The sequence below is a fragment of the Jatropha curcas genome, chromosome 6 (assembly GCF_041381405.1).
Source record: "Jatropha curcas cultivar XTBG-Jc1 chromosome 6, XTBG_Jcur_1.0, whole genome shotgun sequence".
Lineage (NCBI taxonomy): Eukaryota > Viridiplantae > Streptophyta > Magnoliopsida > Malpighiales > Euphorbiaceae > Jatropha > Jatropha curcas.
In genome coordinates, this window is record NC_143156.1 from 28,501,293 (window position 1) to 28,524,550 (window position 23,258).

A 23,258-nucleotide genomic window follows, 5' to 3' on the forward strand; every position below is an offset into this window, starting at 1 on the left:
TATAACGGAATTATCTGAAAGTTCAAAATCAGGAAATGAAAACGTAAATGGGCCCTGTGAGGGAGTATTACTAGTTACTAACATAATCTAATGGTCACCTATGAGGCCCATTGGGTTTGTAGCCCAATAAAGAAAGCTAATTTGTATGGGAGATTATTTAAGAACACTGGTACTTGTAGAGGCCCATAATAGAAAGACTTGATGACAAAAAAAATAAAAAAGGAGGTTTTTTCTTTAATTTTATCACACCAAGTTTTAATTTTGATAGTTATAAAAATTAGATGGAGAAGATTTAATGTATATTATATTATATATATGTGTGCGCACTTTTAAGAGTCATTTTATATTTCAATAATAACTGCAGTTCAAATTTCACTAAACATCGATATTTCTCCGCTAATCGTTATCAACCGTAAGTTAGTGTGAAGAGCTAAATAAACATATTTTAGATTTCCATAATTCTTACCAAAACTCATATAATTTAATGGTTGGGTATAAATTAATTATTTGTTATATCAATTAATTATATAAAAATAAAATTTAATGACAAAATTATAAAAAAAATACTAATATGAACTTAGTAGATCTTTATTTATTCATTTGTCCTTTTTAATTTTAGTACTTTAAATAAATTTCTTTCTATAAAATAGGGATATTTTCATTAATGTGATAGAGTATTAAGTAAAAAAAAATAGAGGTGTTTCCTTATTTAATAACTTTAAATATTTCAACTTATTTAATCTTTTTATGTAAAAAAAAATCATAATTAAAAATTTCCAAGATAGTATTTATGTTCTTATTAACATTGATTAATTCAATTTAAAATCCCTCTCTGAAAATATCCTATACATATTTAAAAAAAGGACATAAAATTTGCATTTATGGAATGGCGTGCCGACAATTTCCCATTCGCCAGTCACAGATTCTGTTCCAATTCTACCATCCGTGAGAAGAGAAACGAAGAGTGATTGTTGATCGAAGGAAATTTCCAAGACTGACTCTCTTTTTGACTCTGTGCACTGTGCTTCTTTATCTCCAGCGTCTCTCCAAATCAATTGATAATTGGACTCTTCGTCAAAAGGTCTCTTTGAAAAAGACAGGTGCATAAAACCCTTCTCGCTAAGCTATACTTGTCCTTGCTCTTACCCCCGAAGTATCAGTACGTATTTGTTTGCCTTATCGTATTTCCTTATTTATAATAGTATGTTCGTAGGATTCTTTATTGGAACTTCATAAAGAACACGGAAAAAGAAAAGCAATGTAAGAATTGGGTTTCTTTTGTTTTGTCTAATTTGGTTATAGGGCTCCCCGGTTGACTCTGCCAATAGGGAGGGTTAATTACTAAAGAAGGTTTCTGCTTGCTGGCGTTGATTTCTACTTCTATGCTCATGGTAATTCTTTAATTTGTTTTCTTGTTTTAAAATTTAAGTTTTTCTTGTAGTATTTTTGTGATGCTTTTTGGTTTTGTATTGATTGCAATTTGGATATGGGTTTTCTGTAATTTTCTTGTTTCGATCAAAGTTATAATTTGGTTAAATAGTTATTGGATGTCGTGTGTTCTTTTCTTGATGTTTGCTGATAGGTTCTTGATATGGTGCCTTTACCAAGAGGTTTATTTTGTTTAGGTTTTCTTTGATTCAGGTTGCTAGATTTTAAAACAAAATAAATATATTTCCTTTGTATAGATATCTATATCTTCTAGCAGAATGCCTTATGAACTTTTGAATTATCAAAATAAAGAAGGATGGTAATCAACTAATGGCTTTGGTATTTATTTCAATATATTAACCTTGAATAATCAAATCAGAATGAATTAGGATTTTGAATAAGCAAGGTGAACAGAGAATGATTAAACATAAGTGACATGCTAGGAGAGGTGGTAATTTACCCAGTTCTGTTCCTCTGCTCGTGGATTGAGTTTGCTTGACACCTATTCAGCATGCGAAAGAGAGATAATGTTCATGCATACTGAGAACTCTCCAACAAAAACTAAATGGATCAAAGAAACAACATGTGCCTCTGGCATTCCGAAAAAAACTCTCATATTAAAAACAAAAATGTGTATGATATTCCTCCCCTGTGTAGATAGGTGTTCTGATCATTGGAAGTTGATTTAGACGCTTGTTTGGCTCTTTTTTTCCTTGTATCGAGATTAGTTTGAACTTGTATTCTTAGGCTTTTTTCTGTTGTTTCAGTTGGTCCACTCTACATTGTTTTTATTGTTATCATTATTATGATGATGGCTCAAAGGAACCTACAAGGTCGCCTTTGTTCACACTTTGGGTCTGTTACATCATAATGGACTTAACAAAGCTATTCTGTTGGAGGGAAAAAACAATATTCGCCTTTGAATAGCTTTATCTACTTAGAAAGACAGGTGACTGCATACTTAACATTTTTTATTTAGTGGACAGTTCATGGATATAGGTGTTGCTTTATTCTTTTTGTGAGCTAGAGGATAAAATATTTTGACTTGTGGACACCAGCTTTAGATACTTTTTGATGTTTTGCAAGCATTCAAACTTCAATAAATTAAGAGATGTCACATCTTGTATTACCCTTTATGTTGAACTCTCTTACTTTAGAAATATTATTCGGTTTTGGATTGAGAATGTGTTAATATTTTCTAATTTATTTTATATCCTTTATATAATAACACTAGATTCTCAACTTATCTAGAAGCATCCACAAATTTAAGTCAAGTTTATACAATATTTTATTGTGTGAAAATTCTTTAAGTATCAGGTTATGATAGTTTCTTCGAGGATCTTTTAGGCTTCAAATATTCCAAGATGCTTTTCTCATTCCATTCATTTCAATCGTAAAGAAATTCTCATTTCTAGATTGGACTTAACTTCTTCCTCTTGCTGTTATGTTGGTCTCTGCTTTATGCCATAGTTTGGTTTTCCGTCTGAGTTTTGAAGTGTTTGTGTATCTTCAGCTTTATCAAACAGTGAACAATAAATGAATGCAGACAGAATGCTGGAGTCTACTCTTGAGGAGATACTTGAGGTTATTAAACCCTTACGAGAGGACTGGGCAGTGCGATCTACAATTATAGAAGAGTTAAAAGATGTTGTTTCATCTGTTGAGTCTCTTAGAGGTACAATGTGGTGGTGTTTGAATATATGACAGGAAGGAAACATTTGATGTCGGCATTCTGTAAAATTTTCCTTTCAACTTATTTTACAGATAACCATAGAAGAAGACTTTCTTCTTCTGAAAACAATAATTGACATTTGCAGTGTCATGAATTCTGAAGTGTCTTCTCTTTTAAAGTTCTTTAAATTTAGCAACTGCTTATTGTGCTTTCATAATTTATTCAATCTTAAGATGCAAAGTTATGTAAAGTCAGGATCCCTTTGCATCCATGTTGTAGTTTGACTTGCATATAAATATGATAGTTTGACATTTCTTGATGGCTTAAACTCTCTTCTAGTTCTTGAGGTTGTATTTGGATTGGTTGTAGCTGCTTCACACTTTCTCATCTGTAGACAATATAAATTTGCTAAGAAGCATTCAACTGTTATTTTGAACTTGAGTATTTTTAGTGAAGAAAAACTTCTGGCAAAGGTTGGAACTTGAATTAAGCTTTATAGGTTTGAAGGGAAATAAAACTTGGCATTGGTTAAGAAACCTTGTGTAGTATGCTGTTTTCCTCTTAATCTTCTTCTACCTTGCCCGTTGCATTGAAAACATGCAACTCATACAAATATTTGAAAATGATGCATTCCATTTAGTTATTTTATCTATCCACCTTACTTTTTTCTTATCTATTTTTCAGTTTGACACTATGATTGTTATCATATGTAAAAGATTCTGTAATTAACTGTATTGAAGTACGAGTTAATTGGTGCAAACAGGTGCAACAGTGGAGCCATTTGGTTCATTTGTTTCCAATCTCTTCACTCGATGGGGAGACTTGGATATCTCTGTTGTGCTATCAAATGGTTCATATATTTCATCTGCTGGAAAGAAGCATAAACAGAACTTACTTGGAGAATTACTAAGAGCTTTGAGGCAGAAAGGTTATTGAATTCCATGTTGTCCCCTGCATAAGATTAGTATTTTTTTTTCCTGTTATTCCTTTACTACAATTTGACTAAAATATTTCCATCCTTTATTGCACTTTCTTCACTTCTCAATTTACTACTTTTGTATCACAGTAATTTCACAAATTGAAGATAATGGTCAGAGATTACTTGTGAAGCTTGGTATAGGTGTCTCATTTATATTGGTGTGAATCATCTGATCAAGTTCTTAGTGGAACCTGGGAACTTATATATTGTCTCGGCCCATTATTGAATTTGTGCTCCAAAACAAAGTGAATTTATTTTTTTCTAATGCTGATTGACTGTAGGCTTAATACTTAAATAGTGGTTAATTATGTAATGAATCCCTTCATTATGGGAAGGAAGGCTGTGAGAGTAAGTGTTAGGACTTATGTAGAATAAGAGGGAATAAGAGGGATCAAATGATAATACAATTTGATTGAATTGATTTTAAATGGAAATTTTGTCCCTTATAAATGACTTTGATCTGATTTGCTATTATGTATAGCTGAGTTGGCAGCTTAGGTGGATTTATTTGTAATGAGGATCTAAGTGAAATGTCTTGAAGCAAAATGACAATGAATGAATGAATATTATTCCTCTTCTCTTCTCAAAATTCTCTGTGTGCGTGTGTGTGTGTGTGTGTCTTTCTCTTTTCTACTCTTTCTTTAACCAAACAGACATCATTGTTAGGGTTGATGACCACAGAACCTTACAGTAAGTTGATGCCTTTTACGGTTTAATATCTGACTATGGCTTTGGACTGCAGGTGGATGGCGCAGATTACAGTTTGTCCCAAATGCTAGAGTTCCTATCTTAAAATTTGAGAGTGGCCGCCAGAGCATTTCTTGTGATATTTCAATTGACAATTTACAGGGACAAATGAAGTCCAATTTCTTGTTCTGGATCAATCAGATAGATGGTCGCTTTCGTGATATGGTCTTACTGGTAAATTCTCGTAGCCAAACATATGCTATCCTAGGGAAGTTATACGTTTTTCATGTAATTTCTTGCTTTTGTAGGTCAAGGAATGGGCCAAATCTCATAATATCAATAATCCAAAGGCTGGGTCATTGAACTCATACTCTCTCAGTTTACTTGTTGTATTCCATTTTCAGGTGATTATTTATCTTTACAGACGCTAATATTTGAAATATTGTTGGAATTAGAAGTGAGCTTTCTGTATCACTTTGGTTGGCTATTAATCTCTCTCCCTCTCTCTAACATTTGGCTACTTCTATGAACTAAGACTTGAATCATATTATTCAGTTTTTGGCTATTAATCTCTCTCCCTCTCTCTAACATTTGGCTACTTCTATGAACTAAGACTTGAATCATATTATTCAGTTTTGTTGATCATATTTCATATTCCTTTTAAATCATTCCAAGCATTTTGCAAATAATCTGAAGTTTTCTTTTGTTCCCCCATACATGTGCAGAGGAGAAAATAAATTCTTCCTTTGTGTTTCCTATTTTCAACATCTTTTCTTTTCTTCATGTGAGGTCTGAATAGTAGTTAGAACTTTCATCTGATGATCTTGCAGATACTATTAATCGACATGAATTGATATTGTTTTGTTTTTCTAAGTACACTTTTGTTTGCAGACATGTGTGCCTGCTATTTTACCTCCCCTTAGAGAAATTTATCCAAGAAATGTTGTTGATGATCTTACAGGTACTCTTCATATTTAATCTGAATGAACTCATGAACTGACCTTAATTGAGCATTTGTGATTGTTAATGACTCCATTTGCCGCAAATTAAATAGATATCAACATTAAATCGTTTAAAGATAATGCCCCTCCCACCCCTGCTTCCCTTCGTTTAGGTTGAGTTTATCTCATTTTGAAGTTATTGCATAATGGGATTTTGCTTTTACAGTTCCTATGCAAGAAACAATGTTGTGATCTACTTTATTTATGTCTGTGCTAAAGCAGCATTTGTAAAGCAACGACAACTGTTATGGCCTCTAATCTGATATGTTTCGTGCAGGTGTGAGGACTGCTGCGGAGAAACGCATTAAAGAAATATGTAATGCTAACATATCTAGGTATATGTCAGACAAATACAGGGCAGCCAATCGAAGTTCCCTTTCTGAGCTTTTCATTTCTTTCCTTGCGAAGGTAATAAATTCTCACCACCTTTCAATTTTCTTTATATGCGCCTAGTATAAATACATTGTAGCATTTGGATCAAATCTGAGGCATGTTTTGAGTTGTATATATGCATGCCTGGTTATGTCCAGATTATGTGTTTCTTACTGTGCTATTTTTTCTTTTTTCTTGTGGGCCAAAGTTTCTTAATATGCTTTGAAATGACAATGATGTGATGATATACTGCATCTTTTAACAATATCAATTGCTTTCCGATAGATAGGAACGGATTTCATAGATGCTAATAACTATCGGAACTATTAAAATGGAAAAATCCATTAGTTCTGAAAATTGCAGGTGCTCTGTCCTATTCCATGTGAATTTAAGTAATATGCTTCCTTTGTATATTTTGCAGTTCTGTGACATTAGTTCAAAGGCTGCAGAGCTGGGGATTTGCACATTCACGGGACAGTGGCTAGATATAAAAAGCAATATGAGATGGTTACCCAGAACATATGCAATATTTGTAATTCTCTCTCTCGTTTTCTCTCATGCTCTTCCTCCTTCCCAAACTTCCTAAATCTGCAACCATTTCTACTGCTGATTTCGTTTCTGCTTCTAATGATATCTTGTAGATTGAAGATCCTTTTGAGCAGCCGGAAAATACTGCAAGGGCTGTCAGTGCTCGCAACCTGAAAAGGATATCTGAAGCATTTCAGATGACCTACCAGAGGCTTGTTTTGGCCAATGGCAATCAGGGTTCTCTTCTTAGCACGTTAGTCAGGCCACATATATTAAAGTTCATTGCAGGGAACCCTGTGCGGAACCCAAGTTATACTCCTATGCACTATCAAAATACTCATCTACAAATCAGCAGGGCTGTGGCATCACCATCACACGTGCATCATCAAATTAAACATCCTAACCATTTCACCAAGCAAAGACTGGAAAATCATGCCAACAATTCAAATTCACAAGATCAGCATCCAGTTCAGACCACGAGGCTGGAAACATATCCAAAACATTTCACCAAGCGAAGACAAGGTCATGCTGATGATACAAGACTTGAAAAACATCCCAATTATTTCACCGAGAAAAGACTGGAAAAACATCCCATCCACTTCACCAAGCAAAGACAGGAAACTCATTCTGACAGTTTGAGCAAGCAAAGACAGGAAAGTAATCCAAAAAATTCAACCAGGCAAAACCCTCAACATATTTGGAGACCAAAATCTGATGGATAGAACTTAGAAGGCTTCATTTTTTCTCCTTTTGGGTTATTTTCCAGAAAGGAATGCCATACTATTGTTTGAGCCTTCGGCATATTTTACAGATGCTCTGGCTTGTGGCTGAAGCATATTGTCTGCGGTTACTGTAGCAGAAATACTCTGTAATGAATGACTGCTTCTAGAATTTAGGATGAGAAGGGAACAAATCATTATCATGAAAGTTTATGTCTAACTGGGAGGATAAAATGGAATTCTAGTTGTCTGTGAACATAAAATTTTTTGAGGCACTCAGAACCTGAAAGGGCAATGCATTTCTTTGGAATACCGTTTGGCATTTGCCTGCATTAAGAGATTATTGATTTTTAAAATTCTTCATTCTGATAATGATACATACAGGGACTTATCCTTCGGTAAGAACAATCCACGCAAAGAAGTTTCATGTTGATAGATCAAGTTTTCATTTGACCAAGAAAGGTTATATCCAATGTTCCAACTAGAAAATTGGAACTTGTCGAATCTTTTTTTCCCTTACAGTTATTTTCTACAATTTATCTTGAAAGGAAAATGAAAAAAATGAAAAAACAAGACTAAAATAAGCAAAGCAAATGTGTACATTGAAATTATGGCGTTACCCTGTTTAGTAAAGAATAAACATAACAAATGCTTAAGCAAATCTGTGTTTTACAATTTATACAGCTCAAGTACAGAAGATCCCCTTTCATACTCCGTCTCAGCTGCCCATATTCTTCATATCAGCATCCACATCCACCACACAGCAAGTCCCCAATAGAAAAGATGGAACAGTGAAGAACTTTAATCCAATGATATAAAGACTAGAGAATGTAAACAATTCTTCCATCTGGAAATGAATGCTACTAAATATCGCCATCCAATTGTCTGGTTGATCTGATCTTTGCAGTTAACTTGAGTAAAACATAAGCCAATTTTTTAACTCCCATTTGTTCAAGGACGCAAGAGTCTTTTGTCGCACCTCAAGATCCTGTAACTTGCATGTGGACCCTCGGATGTATCATGCAATTGACAAGCCCAACCCATGGCCTTTGCTGTCGCTTGAACTTCATCCATTACATCGAGGGAATCGCGAATGTATGCCCGACCACCAGGTCTAAGTATGCGATCCATTTCAAGCATGATGCTAGAGATATTACATCTGTACAAAGGGAAAAGGGTACATATGAAAATTGTCATCTTGACCTTAGAGTAGTAAATACAAGATTTTCTACCAAACACAAATTGAGCAAAAACTGAGGCATACCTTTTCTTTTCAACAGAAAAAAGGCCAGCTGCATGCACCAAGTCATAGGTTCTAGGATATGTATCGAAGGGCTCACACCTGATGTAAAAGCATTTAAAATATACACTCAGTAAACCAATGCAATGCAACAACACATGCATCTATTACTAGTGATCAACAAGAGTATATATATAAAAAAGAAGGTATTCATGATTATCATCATTATGATATCCCAGGACAGATCTGGGCAGGCATATAGTACCAATCATGCATAACTCCTAGAAGTCCACGATCATATATCACAGGCAAGGTGTTAGGACCACTGACAGGTACGACATTTAGAACCCAGCAATCAAATGCTTGATCAATTAACGCAGCTGCAAATCTGCCACAATCAGTAAATAAACCATCAGGTTACATAAAGTTCAAGAAAATATTGGAAATGAAAATTTCAAGACAAGATGAACGTACCCTCCAAAGCCAGCTCTCATGTCCAATACATTTCTTAATTTAAACTTCTTCCAGTGCCAAGCACGTGCATATCCAGCTATTGTTTCTGACCAATACTTTGATTCTGCCTTGAATAGCTCCTTTCTGGATATGTAAGCATCCATTTGTATGCTTTGGAGCCTATCAGGTGCAGTATACAAACGGGCAGGCCATTTTGTAACATTTGCTCCATATCCATTTTCTGGAAGTCGATTAATGCATGCCTTTAGATCAACATTCCTAGCAGAAAAGAGGAATTGACCGAGAAAACTTCAGATGCATAAAAGGATTTTAATAATTTTGTCACAGAACCTAGCGAGGGCAGTTACCTTTACCCAGTTAGCCACAGAGCACTAGTTTTTATTTATTTATTTATTTTTTTGCAGACACGCTCCACGAAAAGGAAATTTTTTTAAAAAAATAATAAACACACAGCAATGATCCATGACAAGCAAATTAAATGTATGAATAGCCAATTGCAAGATGCAAAGTCATGGTAGAGAGCAAATTAAAAACTCAAAAACTGCAGGCTGAATTTCTTGGTCAGAATGCAGAAAAATAAATGAGGGCATTATTCAAGGAATCTCAATAAGATAGGGCAACAACTGATGTCCTGGAGAAGATGTCTAATAGAGAAGCTTCTCAGGTTTAGGTAGGCGAAAATAACAGTGTCCTTCACAGCATCATAGATGTAGCATTCAAGTAAATTAAGTATATGAATAGCGAATTGCAAGATGCAAGATCATGGTAGAGAGGATCAACACTGCAGGTAACAATTAGAACAAGAAATTCAACTACTGCAGGCTGAATTTCTTGGTCGGAGTGCAGAAGAAATGAGGCATCCCTTATGGGACCTTACTAAGATAGGGAACAACTGACATCCTAGAGTATATGGATTAGAGAAGTTTCTCAGTATTAGGTGGAGGAAAATAATAGTGTCTTTTACAGCACCATATATATAGCATTCATGCAGAAATCCAGCAAGCATGCTGTACTATAGAAAACCAAAGGTGTCGGATGAATTTGTGGCGTGCCAGTTAACCACACTTGGATAAAAATTAGATCCAGTATATGTGTGATGCAATTCACCTTACTCTCAATCAGCATTTCTTTTAATTCATGTTGTGAAAAAATAATGGAATTTCTAGGGGGAAATACAAGTCATGGTTCCTTAAATGTATGCATTTCTGCACTTAATTTTTCATTTCCATATTTTCCTTTTACTCAATTGTCAACTGTACCTACATAAAACTCTGGTTTATACCTACTTTTATGCCTTTGCAAGAAGCCTCCATATCAAATGTTTGTTCAGCAAGGATAAGGGGGACAAACATTTGCACCTAGATACTACAGATGCAATAAACTAAAAAAAAAAGAAACTCAAAAACAGGATAATTGATATACCAAACATTATCAGGGTCATCATCTGGATCACACAATGGAGGATTTGTCCCTGGTTCACGGTTTAGGTAGCAGCTGTTGTTAAGAGGTTTCTGCCATATTGCAATATATCCCTCCTTCTTAACAAGTGTCCAGCAAAGACGAGTGGTAAGGTTAAGCATCTCTGAAAAAGTACAAATGCAGAAGTAATCAAGATAATGTAATCACCAAAAATTATGCAGGCAAATTGTTTTGGCCAGTATCACAGACATCCCAGGTTGATTAGCTAGTTTTTTGGGTGGATGCATGATCTTTTAAAAGGAAAAGCAGCAATGGGCATGTGATGAAGCTATAAGTTAGATCCAAGTAAGGAAGCGGGAACAAACTGGAGATGAAATTAAAGAAAAATTTTGTTCCTTTCTTTCTTCTGTTTTTCTTGGATGGTTGGCAGTTTAAGCAGTCCGTTAAGATGTCAAAATTTTGCATTCCTTATTGGGGATTGAATTAATACCTTCCCACTGTTCCTCTAGAATTTGCTCATGCTTATAAACTGGCTGTGCTGCCCAAGCAAAGTATCCTCCAGCCCGAAGCATCCTATTGACCTCAAGGAGCAAGATTCCATCTTCATCAGAATGTTTCAGAAGAAAAAGAAAATCAGAAATATCCGTGAAAGGATGAAGACAATTAGTGACTTAAGTTGCACATTTTCATGCAAGCACACACCACACATATTAGCCATGAATATTCTAACCCCATAGAATTCATACTTTTTTCAATTAGATGGATGAGAGAGAAATGAAAAGGCAAGGTAACTGGAAAGACTCAATCCCAGAAGCACAAGGCATATACAACAACGACAGTTCATAAGCACAGAGACTAGATGCCAAAATGAATGTACATACCATCTCGAGTCCAATTGATTCTACATCTTGAACAGTGTATTATTTCAAAGGCTTGACTTGGATATAACAAACGGTGAGTAGCAAATGCTGCCACCATTGCAGGTACACCACGCTCAAGAGCAAACTGAATTTGGTTCTCGTGAACATCCTTGGGAGCTATTGACATAGTTAATACATTCCTTGACATCAAATAGGCACCAAAACTGGCCACACCACATCCAATGTCCAAAACCACTCGTGTATTACTACCAAATGCAATATCAGGAACCATCTACACATGCATATAATGAGATATTAAACATCCATTACACAAAATGCACACTCCCCATTATATACCTAATAAAAAAAAAAAAAAATTAAACAACTTTTATAACCTTGGCGATCTGATCTAAGTACTGATCTGCACCATGTATGAACTGCGTTCCACCACCAGGAAACCTAAACTTGTCTTTAACTTTGGAAATCCAGTTTTGACCTCCTTTGTCTTCAACTAAACGTGTGTGAGGAACATTGCTATACCATACCTGTAATGAAGAAGCACATCAATTTCCAAAGAAAAACAATAAAAACAAGCTAAATACACAATATCTCAGTCCTCAACTACTAGCATGAAAATTAAATTTCCAATTAACCCACCAAGACTGACTAGTTCTAATCAGTATCCAATAAACAACCCAAATTTGAGCACAGGTAATTGCAGCATCATGATAACAGTGGAGCGACAGAAAGCAATAATATGCTTAATGCTTATACGAGCAAAAACTTCTGTTTCAACATAGAAAATCTTGCTTTCTCTGCAAGCAGATATATTTATACGAATCACCAAACTCAACAAATAACTAGCATGATTAATAAAAAAAATTTACAGAAGCTCAATGATTTTTGCATAAAACATGAAGGGAATTCACTATTTTTTTAAAGAAGAATAAAGTCCATTCAATCCAACCTAACACAATTACCAAGGGTTAACTAAAACCGCCAAAAACCTTTTCGTTTTTTTCCTTCCTTCTATTTCTACAGAACAAAATAAAGCTGTGCGCAAGAAAAAGCAAAAATACCTCATCACGACTCCTTGGCCAAGGAATAGGCTGCCGGTATGCTTTCGGGGGCGGAACCAAGCAATTCAACCCTTTTCCCTTCTCAGGACAATGCCGCTCAAACCTTTCCCCTTTCTCCGTTGAATTCAACATCCTAATCGCCTCCACATTATCCAAACACGGAATATACTCTCTCCTACTATCTGGACAAAGATCAAATCTTTTGACCGCAACCCTAAGATCCTTGTCTCCACTCTCAACCAAAGTCTCATTTCCCCAACTCTCCACAATCTCTGGATCAAACTCACCGACCTCAAAATCATCACTCATTCTCCCATTACTGTCAATAATCCCAAACGTCTGATTCGAATCAGACGGCGAAGATTCAACAATTGCAGGAGGAGGAGCTAGGGTTAGGGTGTTATCAGGTTGGGATTGGGATTCGGATTGGTTTTGAGCAATAAGAGCTGTGATGTTAAAGAACTTGTCCAAGTTAGGTGACATGGCAACAGATTCCTGTGGGGTGGAAAAGAAAATGAGTTGCTGATAGCCATTAGAGGACCAGTGCTTACCCAGATAAAAGAAAGTGATTGAGAGTAGAAAAAAAGCTGTGACCTTGAGGACCAGTGGGGTTTTGAAGAAATCAACATTAGAGGGAGGTTTCATGGCGGTTAATGAGAATTTAGCAGATAAAGGAAAGATCTTGGATCTATGATTATGGTGTTTGACTTATGAGATTAAATTATTATTGATATTATTCTTGGTGGTTAAATTGTAAAGGGTATTAGTTTCATTTTTTCATAATGGGAAAAGCTGAAATGGTGAGCTGAAGATAGTGAGTGACAGTGAAGAAGATACGTCTGGTTGAGGTAGTGATGTCGGTGGCGGGCGGTAGTTACGTTGGTGATCCGGTGAAGTTACTGATTATATATAGAGTGGAGAGGTGGCAAATGCTAGTGTTACCTCTGGTAGGATGGAACTCTGTCACAACAACTCTGTCATAACATGCAATCTTTTTTAAGAATAGTACATAAACATTAAAATGCCATTTTCAGAATACAGATAATGTGTTTTTCTTTTAAAAATTATAAATTCTTATGTTAGAACTTAAAATTTGTGATAAATGTCCTTTTTTTTTTTTTTGAGGGAAATATATGTATTGATTTGATGAATGCATTGAGTATCTATATTGTCATTTTAAATTAATAAAGATCCAAAAATTAAAATAAATAAGGTTATTTTACTGTTAATTTTGAACAATTGTTTAAGAAAATTTTATTGATGTGTTTGGTAAATCTTTCAATTTTAAGTTTTGAATTATTATGTTTGGAGGGTAGGATCAGGTGGGTAGATTTCTCTGTAGGGATTTTTTTTTTCCTTTATATTTATTATTTCAATATATTATTATAGGATATAATTTTATTTATTGGAAAAATATATTATAGGTTGCAAATATAAATCCTATTCAAATTCCATCCATTATAATTACAAAAAAATTGACATCACTACTTCAATAGAAAATAAAATTCATTGAGGCGAGATAATTACAATTAAAAAATATGATTTTTTAAAAATAATAGATCGTATCAATAATTCTAATTTTAAATATCTTTTATTTACTAGTAAAAAAAAATTTAACATAAAAGTATAATATTGTTTAAGAACTACTAATAAATATAATATTTGCTTTTTTTTTTATAACAGATTATAATTATTTTGGCATTGCTTTTTTGTTTATACTGTGCAGAGTACTCCACTGCCAACAGAACAAATTACCACACCCAACCTCCCCCGTCCCGTATACAAGTTTCCTTCGGACTCTGAACTCTGATGCCAAACCCACCACACTACAAACGACAAAATTGACTTATCGTTTTATATAAAATCAATGATTAAACGCCATTCTCAACAGCAAAAGGAAAACAGAAAAAAGCCCTCGTTTCCTTTCACTCTTTCGTTCTCTGTTTCTCCTTTTAAAACCCCCACTATTGGTTTCTTTCATCACCTCTCTTCCTACGGCTTCGCGGTCATCCTCCTCAATTCGTTCAATTGGGTCACCAATTCTCTACAATTCTTTTATTCCCTTCTTTTCGAGCTCTAATTCATTTAATCTCGCCGTGAATTTGATTCTAGGGTTTGCGTAAGCTTATAATAGCCCTTTGATCCGACGAAATTTTCTCTAAATTCCTTCTACCATCAATATACCTCATATGCGACGAATTTTTGTCCTTTAAGCTGATAAAGGAAGTAGGGTTTTGCTCTGTTGTGAAGGATCGGATGTTCGATGAAATCATGGTCGACGTCAAAGCGGATTTCGATAAAGAGTCGTGTTCGAAATCAGTAAACGAGACAGTGAACGGGTCGCACCAGTTCACCATAAAGGGATATTCTTTGGCGAAAGGGATGGGAGCTGGGAAATGCATATCGAGTGATATTTTCACGGTTGGTGGTTACGATTGGGCGATTTACTTTTACCCAGATGGTAAAAACCCTGAAGATAGCTCCATGTATGTTTCCGTTTTTATTGCCCTGGCGAGCGAAGGAACGGATGTTAGGGCTTTGTTTGAGTTGACGTTGGTTGATCAGAGTGGAAACGGGAAGCACAAAGTGCATAGCCACTTTGATCGTGCATTGGAGAGTGGGCCGTACACTTTGAAGTATAGAGGGAGCATGTGGTAAAGTTTTTTTCTTTTTGTTAATTTTTTATTTTCTCAAATGGGACTTTAGTGTTTACGTTAACACTTGTGAATTTAGTTGTTTTTGGTGATTTTATTTTGTCTTTGGGTTAAAGGTGTGGCTTTGGCAGCATGAATTTTGGAACATTGCTAAATTGGAAGATTAATCTTATTCTATTGTTATGTTCTCCGCTAATTACTCGTTATGTGTATTGCATTCTAAGCTGTAGCCGGACTATCCTAGGATTGAATTTGATGCATTTGGTTGATTATTGGATTGGGGTTAATGGTTTCATTTATGGTTTAGGAATTGGTTCCTGGAAGGATGCTGTTATCTGAATGACATTGATATGGCAGCTTACCTTGGAAAGCGTGATCGCATTCCTATGTGGTTGCTGCTTTTTATTACAATTTTTTTTTTTAAATGGTCTTGTGTGTGTAATGTGGGACTGGAACTCTTCAATCTTATTATTGTGGAGCATTTAATATTGGTTCTAATGGTATTAACAGGAGCTGAGTATTGATGAGTTATATGATTGAATGAACAATTTTTAATTTTGTTTGTTATATAAATAAAATATTTTCATTTTATATTGACAGAGATAGGAAATTGGGATTTGGGATTACCTCTTTAAGGAAATAGAAAGCTTGAAAAAAAAAAAAAAACACTAGTTTACAAATGGGTAATGATGGTGCTACATAAGAAGTCTTCTGTAACTACTATCCTTTAAATTCTCACTTTTTGTCTTACACTATCCTAACATTCTAGTTTGTTTGTTACTCTCTGTTTCACATATATACATACTTTAAGCTGTGTTGCCCTTTTGTTGCAACTTTATGTGGTTATACAATTGGTTGAATTGATCTGCTTTTACTTGCTCACTATAAATTTATTCATATGCATTCATATTTCCTCATTTTTGTGTATGCAATATGGATTACATAATATCTCGTTCATATCCAGATGATGCTAATCTAAGTTGGTACATGATGTATTTAGTAATTTTGATAAACAAATTGTAATTGTGTGTGTCTAATTTCTTTTGCAATATGTGTTTTAGTTGTCATGCAAATTCCATCTTTTAAAACTTATGAGTTGAGGTCTTCTTTTTGGTGGAATTGGGCTATATTGTCATGGGTTGTTGATGGGACGTGGGTTGTGATTTGTTAGCCTAGAAGTCTATGTCTTTGCATCCTCTTACATGACTTTGGTGCTCAATCTGTTGCCAGGGGTTACAAGCGTTTCTTTAGAAGGACGACCTTAGAAAATTCTGATTATATAAAGGATGATTGCCTACTCATGAACTGTACTGTTGGAGTTGTCAGAACTCGTCTTGTAGGACCAAAACAATGTTTTATTACCATTCCACCCTCAGACATGGGCCAGGGCCTCAAAGAACTCTTGGAATCTGAAGTTGGTTGTGACATTGCTTTCCAGGTTGGGGATGAAACATTTAAAGCTCATAAATTGATACTTGCTGCTCGCTCTCCAGTTTTCAGGGCCCAGTTTTTTGGACTTTTTGGGGATCCTAACCTAGATAAAGTAGTTGTGAAGGATATTGACCCCTCAATCTTCAAGGTAAGCTTCTTATTTTCAACACTTGCACTCATCATCATTTTTTGGCATCTTTGCTACCTGACTATCGGTCATGTTAATATAGTACTGTTGGTGTCGTGATATAATTCTGTGAAAGGTGGTTGTTTATTCAGTATATCATTACCTGCATGCATAACAAACCCATCCAGATATGTCATTGCGCCTGCTGGCTTGGGTCTTGTGCATGTCTGAGTCAAGAACAATGTGTGTCAATGCTATCAGTAGTTCAAATGGTCCTGGTGCTATTGCACCTCAAGTTCTCTTGTCCTTGTCCTAGTAACAAGTTTCATCCTTGTTTGACTATTGATCAGGCTGTATTTGTTGGCTTCTATATTTTAATATATTTTTGTCCCAAAATCTTATTCTAAAGACAACATAAGGCTATATAACAAAAGGAAGCATCATATGATATAAAATTTCAAATATTTAATCTGACTTCGATTGTTTAATGGAGTCTAATGGCTGTTAATATGCTGTGAACTGAAGAAATAGCTGTCAAGTAACTGTTTTTTCCCCATTGCTCTTTCCTTCTCCTATACTTCTCATTAGTAAAGATATGCTAGGGGCATAGAATAAGTGGTTTCATACCAACCCAATTGGTCAAGACATTCTTATTGTATAGTTGGTGTTCCAATTGGTCCCAACTCCTCAAAATTTTTTGTCTTTGAGTTTATGCATAGAGGTTTGTACTTTATCAAAATCTCATTTATTTTATACCTCTTTGACTCCAAATAATCACTCATTGATGCATTTCAAACTTTCAACAATAAATCTGTCATCAGCTTACTATATACATATAGATGAACTTTTATAATTTACCCATGTCATTATAGATAATTTCTCTTCAAATATCCACACTGTTCTTATTCAAACCTCAACATTTTTTTTTTGTAGGCAATGCTACTATTCGTATACACAGACAAACTTCCTGATGTACATGAAATTACTGGCACGACGTCTATGTGCACATCCACCAATATGGTGCAGCATCTATTGGCTGCTGCTGACCTATACAATTTAGATCGATTGAAATTGCTATGTGAATCGAAGTTGTGTGAGGAACTGAGTGCTGAGACAGTGGCGACGACGCTTGCATTAGCTGAGCAGCATCAGTGTTCGCAGCTTAGGGCCATCTGTTTGAAATTTGCTGCAACTCCTGCAAACTTGGGAGGTGCGTGTTGTTCTTAGGTACTGAGCATTGCAGATGCCAGGTTTTTTCAACTCCATTGTTTTTGCGTTTTCCAATATACAAAAATATAACACTATGTTTGGTTTAAATCAATTCCAAAAAATTGTTGGAATTCAATTGAAGTCATGTTTTATGTGTTTGTTTGAAAAAAAAAAAAAATCAATTCTATGGAATTAATTATATTAAATTTAATGGAATTTAAAATGAATTCAATTCAACAAAATTAGAATGACATTTTTCGGACTAAAATGTTCATATCAAACCCATTGGATAAAGAAGAGATGGAAAATGCATATTAGCTTTCTGTTTATTTACTATTTGTAGGTTTGGAAAGCTACATTAGATATTTTATATTAGATTAACTCCTTAATGTTTAAGTTTATTATGCGCACATCGATAATCTAAACCTCCTACTTTATATGGCATGTGAATTTTATTTTATATTTATTAATATATTGTTATTTGATCTATACGTTTGTTAATTGTTATTAATTTATTTGGTATCAGATTTTTTTGATAGAGTTCAAAGCTATTTTTTTAATGTTATTATCAAGGGTTATTTAGGAAGTGAGGATAAATAAATTTGAATTATGAAGTTGCACCAGACATCAACTATATGGAATTCAATTAAATTCTGTATTTTAAGTTTATCATACCAAACACAAATTTATTTCTGAATGAATTCCAAATCTCTAATTCATTTAGACTAAACATTATGTAAATGAATTTTCTTGTGCCTATGTTCATATTATAGGTGCATAAATGCATAAAAAATTATAAATGCCTTATGCTTTGCGAGGCCTTCGTATGAAAACTTTAGCTCCACTTATCTTTCAAGCTACTATCTATAGATTCTCCCAAAATCTCAATTCCTCTTTTCATTTTTTTTATTTTTCCAATTTTCCACCATATGGGTGCCATATTTCGCTCTTTGGTTTTGGTTTCCCATAGCAAGGGAAAGAAAAAGGCCTAATGCATAGAGTTGACTTTGAACTTTAGCCGATTCTCCTTGTGGCACTTGAACTTTGCGGAGGTTCATTCATGAGACCCTGCATTTTCACATTTCAGCCAAAATGAAACAAAATTGCAAGGGTTCAATGATGATCCTGCACTTTAACATTTTAGTTTAGCGAGAAGCATAGTTATTACTGAATGTGAACATGCATGGTTATGATGGGTCCCCTGCAAAATTCAGGGGGCCACAAAGATAATCACCGAAAGTGTATAGTCAAATTTATGCATTAGGCTGAAATAAAAAGGAATGGGCTCCAAACCATTTATTCGATTGGTTTTCTATCAATTTTCTGACTGATTGGAATAAACCAAACCACCCAAGGGGTAAACTGAACTGAATTAAGATAAAAGCTGAATTCAACTGAAACAGGAAAAACCAAAAAACTGAAAAATCCAAAAACACAACTACATAGATCCAAAGCGAAACACATAATCAATACAATGAAACCTTCAAATATACAATAAAACAGATAAATAATTACCATAAACAATCATTTATAATACTAATTGACAGTAACTCATCGTCAAAGTAACATACAACATTCTTTTTAATTGATGGCAATATTTCTTCAATTTCACCCAACATCTCCTTTAAGTAATAGAATTTCAAATCGTATTGAAACATTCAATTATAAGCAAGAGTCATGAGTTCATCATCCAGATCTTTTCTCTACATGAATTTAAAAAATGAGAAATTAAAAAAATCTAAAAATTACCCAAGTTAGTGAGGAAATTGAATTTTCTCAAGAATTTAAATCACTAACCTAAAGCACCGGGATTTAATAACTTGAAAAAGGAGTAAAAAATGGAAGATGAAGTACGGAATCTGAAAGCTCGTAAAATTCTTTCATACCCAGTAAATACTTGTCTGTTTAATAAGCTCCATTAAGCTGCTAAAAACTTTTATCTCCACAAAGACCCAACATCGGAGAATCTGTGGATCTGTATGAAAGAATTGCTCAGATCCAGTGTTAAAGCTTGAACTAGCTGATTATTTAGAGAGAAATTATGTGTTGAAAACTGAAAAGGAAGAGAAATAAAAAGAAAGGAAAATTTATTTGTAAAAAAGAGAGTGAAGAGTGAGAGAGAATGTGAAGATGGTGTTACCTGGTTTGAGAACAGAGTTGGAGAAGAAGATGCTTTGAGAGAGAGTCTCAGCTCTCTTAGGGAATCAGAAAATGAGAAGGCTGTAGGAAACCTAAGTAATTAGGGATCTAGGATATGTAGTTAAAACGGTGTGTTTTTAATATCAGTATGTCTGGCTATTTGGTCGTTGTTTTCATAAAAAACCGAACCAAAAACTGAAAATCATTGACTTTAAATTTTAAAACTGAACTGAACCAAATTATCAAGAAAAACTGAATCAAAATAGACCGAACTGAATGCTCGCCTCTATGTATAGGTGGATATTTATATGGCTATTACAGGTACGCTTGTAATGTTCATATGGCTGTGCACTATGTTGCACTGACTTGGATATGGAGCATGATTGGGTTGACTTGGTCTGGAGCATAATTTCAAACTAATCAACAGATGAAATGGCAGATTGACACCAACCTGGACGGATGAGAAACTGATGGCTTGCCTTATCATTTTGTCAGTTCCAAACTAATCTCCAACATTCTTAATGACATAGACCATTCTGAAAATCACATGGCACAAAGTAATCCAAATCAGTCTATATACACTGCAAAAAGCAAACAAAAAGAACCATGCGTACTTATGCGATAATCGTGGTTTCATTGTTTTTAGATATCAATGAGGATGAGTTTTACTTTCTGCCATTCAAGGACACAATCAGCTATACAAAATCCCATAATGTCCACTTTGTTGAGATGATTTATGATGTGACAGCATGCATTTTGATTTAGAAATGAGAAAAGTATGATTTTCAGGTGAAGAATCAAGCTGAGATTAGAGTAAAAGAAGATATTGAAGTGGGATGCTGGTTATCTTGTCTGTGGTTGTGAGAAACTATTTGTTCAAGTTGTAAGAATCATAATAATCAACATTTTACCATCTCAAATGCTATGGGGTGAGGTAATAAATAAATCTTGTATTGTTTGCTAGTAGATGAGAGAGGAAGAAAAGGAACAATATTGCAGTTGATAGACAAGAGAAATTAGGTACTGTTGGCTTGAAAAAAGGGTGGAGGATAGCAGATCCTATCTATAAGATTTTGGGTCTGCTATTGCAAGAATAGGGATATGTTTTGTTTGTGCCAGTAGGAAATTCATCATATGATTGAAACATGCCTGTTTTAACATCATATGTGTTAACCAGACTAGGTATTTGGTTTTTTGAGTGTCTAGAGCCATGAATAGAGATTTGAGCTCAATACATGGGTGACTGTGGTTGTTTTCTATGGTTTTGGAAGTCAAATGTTAGTTTTCTTGCGGCAACATTCTGCCTGCCGATGCAAATGCTTTCAGTATTTCTTTTTCCAATTTGCAACACTACATCATGTGAATGTATGCAGCACATTCTGTTGAGCATCTTTGTCATTGCCACTGGAAATCAATATAGTTGCGAACCAGGAATATAGCTGTATGTTCGTCCTTTATTTAAGCATGAATGTAACAAAGCTAGGGCGGTGGTCCCCCCTTATTCAGTACATTTACTGTTTCATATGGAGAAGCTGATAACTGATCTTATGTTTTATTGTTTTCCAGCGGTAATGCAATCAGAAGGATTCCGGCACTTAGAAGAAAGCTGCCCGGCATTGTTGTGTGAGATGCTGAAGACATTTGCATTAGGAGATGAGAATTCAAATCAGTCAGGTCGGAAGAGGAGTGGGAGCAGCATCTATGGGCTAGATCTAGCAACAGATGGGGCTGCAGCAGAATCAGTAAATCCCAATGCCAGGCGTTTGAGGAGGCGGTATTAGAATGTATATATAGTTGCATTGCATGGAAGTGTTAGATACTGTTATCCTCTAATCAAAGGAACTTAAAGATAGTGGCTATGGCGGATTTTAGCTACTATTATATTGTATTTGGCTTTCATGTGATGTGTCCTAAAATTGGAGGGAAGAATTATTTAAAAGCTTGTTTCTGTTTTGGATACACAGAAATTAGCTAAGGCCAACGATGGAACTAACAGAGAAAGAAGAAAATTACTCTCAGAGTTTAACAGGCTCTATTTCTTTTTGTTTGGCACGAAATGTGAATCTTAGGCTAGTTTGATTTTGCTAAACTAAAACAGGATGTAATCAGAATTGTAATATAATCTTGGTTTTTTAAAGTTCACTGCATTAATCTGTTAAGATTTCTTTAGTCTGTGTTAAAATTAAACTATTACTCAACATAAACTATACATATTAATCAATAATCTTGATCAAAGATATTGAAATTCTTTTGTTTATCGGAAGTTCTTCATACGTATATGCATAAAGGTCCTAAACTACTACTAATTAAGCTTATGATATTTATTTAGTAATTAAACATAACTTAAGCAAACCATAGAAGGCTACATAACTTAAGCAAACCATAGAAGGCTACATCACTTATGCAATCCTTAATGCGTGAAAGAGAAAGCTAATAAAACTAATACAAACGATTTTGAACTTCTTTTCCTGATGAGAAGCAGATTCTTGAGGACAGCTATATGTGGAATCAGAAGAAGCAGCAGTATTACTCTGTCTTGAGCACCAAAGTAAAGAATCAATTGCAAAATCCAAGTTACCATGAACAGGCAACCCATATTCTTGAAGAAGCAAGTCAATTCTCCATTCTTCCATGTCCTAAATTTCTTCCTCAGAAAATCCTGGATAATGCAAAGGAATCCTGAAAGTATAATGACAATCATCTCGGTTTCTTTTTCTTGTTATCTTCTTCTTGTTGCTTGTTGCGCAAAATTTCGAAGCAGGCATTTCTTTATTCTCTTGTAATTTCTTGACTCTTTCACGTTCTTCTTCCATGAAAAGCAGAGAAAGCCCACCAACTACCATTGTTGTCTGCGTAAATAAGAGTGAGAAAAATTCTGGACCTAACAATGGCTTATACAAGGAGAAGCAATTAACTGTAATTTCATGGCTCTATTACGTTCTTCATCGACGAAAAGCAGAAAAAGCCATATAGTACCATTGGCATCTGCATATAAAAGAATGAGAAAATCTTTGACCTAACACCGACTTACACTGGAGAAGATGGAGATTACCTGAACCTTCTCCTTTTAATTAAGTATTTATAGAGAGTTTTACTCTCTCTTTTCCTGATTTGGAGAGGATTATTTATTAATTTATTACCGTTTATGACAAGGAATCCTTTAAAGAAGGATTTTGGATTTTTTTTTCAATAAAAAATAGATAAAAAGATTTAATTACGATTATGTAATTATTGCAAAAT

The 23,258-nt window shown here is 34.6% G+C and overlaps 3 protein-coding genes across 8 annotated transcripts; 2 read left to right on the forward strand and 1 right to left on the reverse strand.

Annotated features, from left to right (window-relative positions):
* Nucleotides 1-872: 872 nt before the first annotated feature.
* HESO1 (Nucleotidyltransferase family protein) lies at nt 873-7,742 on the forward strand. 5 transcript variants are annotated; one of them, XM_020685571.3, is made up of 10 exons: nt 873-1,159; nt 1,303-1,391; nt 2,975-3,103; nt 3,864-4,028; nt 4,822-5,000; nt 5,075-5,170; nt 5,658-5,727; nt 6,045-6,175; nt 6,561-6,671; nt 6,781-7,742. In XM_020685571.3, exons 3-10 carry the CDS (start codon nt 2,980-2,982, stop codon nt 7,387-7,389), a joined length of 1,485 nt encoding a protein of 494 aa, XP_020541230.1. In that variant the 5' UTR covers nt 873-1,159; nt 1,303-1,391; nt 2,975-2,979; the 3' UTR covers nt 7,390-7,742. The 5 variants fall into 5 exon arrangements, with proteins under 5 accessions (XP_020541230.1, XP_020541234.1, XP_012088636.1 ...); XM_020685575.3 differs by having other exon boundaries at nt 873-1,100; XM_012233246.4 differs by having other exon boundaries at nt 874-1,159; nt 2,942-3,103.
* Nucleotides 7,743-7,967: 225 nt separating this feature from the next.
* Nucleotides 7,968-13,351, reverse strand: LOC105647222 (S-adenosyl-L-methionine-dependent methyltransferases superfamily protein). The gene is made up of 9 exons (XM_012233237.4): nt 12,459-13,351; nt 11,775-11,924; nt 11,401-11,671; nt 11,010-11,120; nt 10,523-10,682; nt 9,101-9,358; nt 8,892-9,014; nt 8,651-8,728; nt 7,968-8,545 (listed from the first exon to the last, which is right to left on the reverse strand). Exons 1-9 carry the CDS (start codon nt 13,101-13,103, stop codon nt 8,338-8,340), a joined length of 2,004 nt encoding a protein of 667 aa, XP_012088627.1. The 5' UTR covers nt 13,104-13,351; the 3' UTR covers nt 7,968-8,337.
* Nucleotides 13,352-14,243: 892 nt separating this feature from the next.
* On the forward strand, nt 14,244-22,155 carry BPM3 (BTB/POZ/MATH-domains containing protein). 2 transcript variants are annotated; one of them, XM_012233229.4, is made up of 4 exons: nt 14,244-15,112; nt 16,343-16,691; nt 17,604-17,897; nt 21,585-21,723. In XM_012233229.4, the coding sequence occupies exons 1-3, from the start codon at nt 14,715-14,717 to the stop codon at nt 17,895-17,897; spliced, it is 1,041 nt and encodes a 346-aa protein (XP_012088619.1). In that variant the 5' UTR covers nt 14,244-14,714; the 3' UTR covers nt 21,585-21,723. The 2 variants fall into 2 exon arrangements, with proteins under 2 accessions (XP_012088619.1, XP_012088616.1); XM_012233226.4 differs by having other exon boundaries at nt 14,250-15,112; nt 17,604-17,880; nt 21,585-22,155.
* Nucleotides 22,156-23,258: the final 1,103 nt, after the last annotated feature.